At 46.3% G+C, this 4903-nt stretch overlaps 1 protein-coding gene across 1 annotated transcript; it reads right to left on the minus strand.

The window, feature by feature from the left end:
• Positions 1-1607: 1607 nt before the first annotated feature.
• plekhf1 (pleckstrin homology domain containing, family F (with FYVE domain) member 1) lies at positions 1608-3140 on the minus strand (the record flags this gene model as incomplete). Its single annotated transcript, XM_042217894.1, is given in 2 exon segments — positions 1608-2476; positions 2705-3140. Coding segments are annotated over 2 exon segments (813 nt in total). The 3' UTR covers positions 1608-1904.
• Between the last annotated feature and the right edge of the window lie 1763 nt (positions 3141-4903).

Genomic DNA, 4903 nt, shown 5'->3' on the forward strand with positions numbered 1-4903 from the left:
CGATGAGATTTCAGGGAAATACCAGGATGTTAAGAGGAACTGCTGGCTCGGTGAGTAACATCCCGACAATCATATGAGCGACAGTGGGAAGGAAAAACTCTCTTTTAACAGGAAGAACCAGGCTCAGGGAGGGGCGGGGCCATCTGTTAGATTTAATGCTAACTTTGCTTGAAAACATGCAGGTAAAATAAAAGCAACACAAGCTCTAAAACCAGTGAAGAGTGAAGGTCCTGCAGGTAATGTGAGCCCTTGGCAGTCAGCTGTTTGTACTGTAGGTGAAAGGTTGTTGTCGTTAGTCACAGTCGATTGGTTTGGTGGTTTCACCGAGCCAGCAGTTCCTCTTAACATCCTGGTATTTCCCTGAAATCTCATCGACTTTGAGATCTACTGAAATAAACAAAACCTTCGATTATGGTCGTGCCTGCAAACATGTTTTCTACAAAGCAAACGCCAGCGGCGTGCATGGGCAGCACTGTGTAACACTGTTGTTCAACCGGTTTTTCATGACGAGCATTAGGAGCTCGGTTGCAGTTACAATTATGTTGTAAGTAACTTTAGATACTGCTTGAGTAATCCTAAGTGATGTTGCAGAGAAACAATTTCTCCTTAAGTTACTTTGTAACTATGTGCCTGTCAGGGTGTGGGCCATATTAATCCTGCATTTTTATATCTTTATTTATTGATTCATTATTGCATCTTTAATTTTTGATGTTGATGTGAAAGAACAACATAATGTGATAAGGACTGTTCTCCCTTATCAGCTTACAAGGAAACTATAAATACCATCTCATTTGTTTCTTTCATAATCACCGTTCAAACTTTCAGGAAGAGCGTCTCCGTTCAGCTAAACTACCTGGAAGCTCGACAAGGTTGAACTTATAATACGGCCATTGTCGTGAAAAAGTACAGCGTGCTTATGATGTAAGACGCGGAAATATTGTTGTTTTTCCACAAAGTTACCATGAAATGATTCAGATCTTTAAAGTACTGTAAATACTTGTAGGTAAATATAAGTACACTGTAATTATAAAGCCCCATTAAACCCTGACTCGGGGGACACATAACTAATACCTAATGTTGGGAAGCTCATCTTTTAACCGGAAGGTTGTTGGAGTTTCCCTGTATGATTGTCGGGGTGTTACCTTAGCACATGAAGCACGCTGAGGCGACTGTTGTTGTGATTCGGCGCTGAATGAATAAAACTGAATTGAAGCCAAAGGATGTTTTCGTGGTTTAGGGTCAAATGATCAACCTGGAGATACAAAATAATATTCTAATGAATAATCCCATCTTCACTGGGCCATCTGTCTACAGATGTTTGTGTAGGATCAATCTGTGGCACAGTGAGAGTTTGACTAACAGGAAGTCTTGTGTAAATGTGCTGATTGGGACGAGAATAAGTGTAAAGTTCAAACGTCTTCAAGTATTTCAGAGTCGTTTAACCATCCTGAGAGAAAAGCACAGACAAAGATTCTCTTATTGAATTCTTTATTGTTCGTTGTTATTTCAGTGGTTCACATGTTCTCTCTCTCTCTCTCACACACACACACTCACACACACACACACACACACACACTCACACAGAAAAAAAAGCACTCACACACACACACACACACACACACAGAAACACACACACACACACACACACACACACACACACTCACACACACACACACACGCACACTGGACGGCTGAGGGAAACGCAGCAGGTCAGAGCGACGTCTGAGAGACGAGAACAGCTTCACAGTAGTGTTTGTGCACAAAGAGAAGAGCAGCAGGTGTCTCATGAAACATAAATAACATGGTGTCATAAATAGAGTACGTGCAGAGCGTGTCACGCGCAGCTGCGCAGCACTGAGTCCACGTGTGACACAAAGGCCCAGAGTCCAGCGCCGAGCGTGGCTCTATGTTTGGGGCCTGATGTGCTCTGGATTGATGTAGGTGTAAGGGGACCAGGAGTCCATCCACCTGCTGGGGTCCTCCTCCTCCAGGCTGTGCTCCGCCTCCTCTTCCTCGCTGTAGCATTCCAGCTCGTCTTCGTCCGACTTCCCGCCGCTGTCCCACCTCTGACGGGTCAGCTCGGGGAGCTCGACCCCCAGACTCAAGTAACACGGTTTACAGACTCTGAGCTGCTTAGTGGAGTCGATGTGTGCGATGACCGCTCGCTTCCTGGAGCACGGGCCGCACACCAGGAAGCCGCATTTTCTGCAGTGGTGTCGGCGGCGGGTCCCGGTGAACTTGCTGGAGCAGCGCATGCAGACGGCGGAGGCCTGGTCTGGGATCCAGGTGTTGGCAAAGTCCAGCCTCCGGTCACCGCCCTGCGTCACTCTGCCCTTGCACTCCTCGATGTGCTCGATCCAGGCTCGCTTCTCCTCGTAGGAGGCGGCAGAAACGTAGAAAGACTTCCTGGGCGTGCGGATCAGCCACTGGTTCTTCATTCTGACGCCATCCTCCAGGTCCTCCAGCAGGATGTCCTCTGAAGAAGAAGAAGAAGAAGGGCACGTTAGTGCGGGAAACAAAGGTGTGCACGCTTTGAACGAAAAGAAAAGTGTTTACTGCAGGCTGCTGCAGCGGTCAGAGACAGACTGCAGGCGGTGCAGCACCTCCTGCTCCACCTGCAGCATCTACCTGTCTCTGCCCGCCACGCTGTCTGCTTTTCACACAGCTGGATTCAGCGATGTGCAGAGGAGGATCGGTTGCTCACCTAGAGGGGTAACCTTGAGCTTTTTGTGCCAGCGGCCGTTCAGCACGATGCTGCCGTACACCAGCACGTCGTTGAAGAGGAAGAAGGCTTTGGCCTGCTGCTTTTTGCGGCTCTGCTTTACCAGCTTGCCCTCTCCGACCAGAACCCGACCTGACTGAAGCAACAACTTCCCCGCTGGCCCAAAGGAGTTGGCCACAGCCTGGACCCGGTCCCAGTTCTCCTGATCAGACAGTTGATCCATGTCAGCAGTCGCCGTTAAATCCAGCAGTCAGAGCGCTCGTGCCGGCAGCTCCACGCCTCTGTCGGTGTGAGCTCGAAGGGCTTCTCGTTTTTCTGATGAGGTCAGGAGCCCAGAGGCTGCTTTTGAATGCTCTGGTGACGTCACGGGGCTTTCCAAAACAAGACTTTTGTAAGAAGCAAAGGGGGCAGAGCTTCACTTGAATTTGGAGAAAAACAAGAATTTGTACAAGAGGAAGTGAGTGTGGCTGATTGCAGATGTGTTTGTAAAAGTGCTGCGATCACTGCAGTAACGTGTAAACACAGTTTAAAGGTTGCAGCTCTGAGGTTTGTCTGTACAAAGTGAGGCCGTGCTGCTGTTGGCACAGTTCACAGCTCAGACCCACAGAGCACATGGAGAGCGCTCTAACACGGTGAACAGACTGAAGCTTCTGTGGGCCGTTTCTCCTCAGCAACGACTCTTTCAATTTTACTACAACCCTCATTCAACCATTCACACACACACAGTTTCTAATATGCTCGTTAAATATTTGGGGGAAATGTGAGGTGGGTGAAACCTGCGTGCTATTGCTCCGTCAGGTTATTCCCGGAGATTTCTGTGTTTGCTTTTTCACCCACACGATCCAAACAGCTCTCGCGCAGCAATCAAAGCCTGAACTCGTTGTAAGAACCGGTTAAACAAAGCGATAACGATGCGGAACAGTGGCGTTTACCAAAACAGCTCCAGGCGGTGTCTGTGGGCTGAAAGGTGCGTTACATCCACTCTGGGGACTTTTCTGAGCCTGGGCACCAGTTTGTGCCAATAACCTACTTTAATGGTTCCAGTCTATCCAGTCTAACCTCCCTGCCTTCCTCAGACGGCTGCCCGGTCCTCTCTGTACAAGTGTAGAACTCGACCTTATAAATGCCCTTGAGGTGTCATTTGGCACAATATTAAACTGAATATAACTGAGCTGAGCAGCTGTTGTCCACAGTTCCCAGCTTCATGGCACAGCTGACATTTATCAGCCGTTTTCAGGAAAATGAAACGTCTCTTAGTTCAGTGAGAAACTCGACCGTCTGAAGAGTGTGGAGCAGGCGACCCTCAGCACAGCCTGAGTGTGAATGTTTTAATAGCACTGAATTTGATCTATAAGCAGTGAAAATATGCGTTTCTGCAACATTTGTGCAATAAAATTGTAAAACTTTATAACACAGCCTCTGCAGTGAAACTGAATTATAGTGTTTTTTTTATTTCAATGCAAATTCTTTAACTACAAATACATAAATGTAGAATTTCTTTTATTTATCACATTTAGATCGGTGAAATAAAACATTTGAATTAAGGAACATCCATCATAAAACATAACGAACGATGTAAAATAATAATGAAAAATATGTAAAAAGTTATAATCCCCATAACACGCCCCAAAAATACAACGTAAGACGGGGAAATATTGATTCTCCATGAAATTAAAAAATAACATTAAACTGACTTACAGACTGCTTCAGTATACTTAATATAACGATCAGTTTCTATAGTAATCTGATACAGTTCTGTTTAATAAGGAGGCTTTACTGAAACTAAGAGGATCCAGCCTCTGACATGTGGTTAATACTACAGTTTGTAAAAATCCAGAAACACTAAAACAGCCGTACACGTAACATGAACTCTGACCTCCTGCAGAGCCACACTTGCACTGATCCTCCCCATGTGAATAGATCAGAATAGATCTTTGTTACAAACTGGTATTCCCCTGAGACTTTGTAGTGAAAAATAAAAATAGTTCGTGGGCTGAGGCTGACGAGCGGTAAAATCGGAGCTGAGGCTGCGATCGAACCGTCAAACCGGTTTGTCTGTTTCTGGAACAGCTGGATGACTAAACGGTGCAAAGCTGGAAGGAACCAGGAGGAAGAATCAGCTGCAGATTTACTCCGACAGTCTAACTGAGCTTTATCCGGTCGTTCAGTCTGACGTCACTA

The sequence above is a fragment of the Haplochromis burtoni genome, unplaced genomic scaffold (genome assembly GCF_018398535.1).
Source record: "Haplochromis burtoni strain Fernald_Lab_line unplaced genomic scaffold, NCSU_Asbu1 Contig_3555, whole genome shotgun sequence".
Lineage (NCBI taxonomy): Eukaryota > Metazoa > Chordata > Actinopteri > Cichliformes > Cichlidae > Haplochromis > Haplochromis burtoni.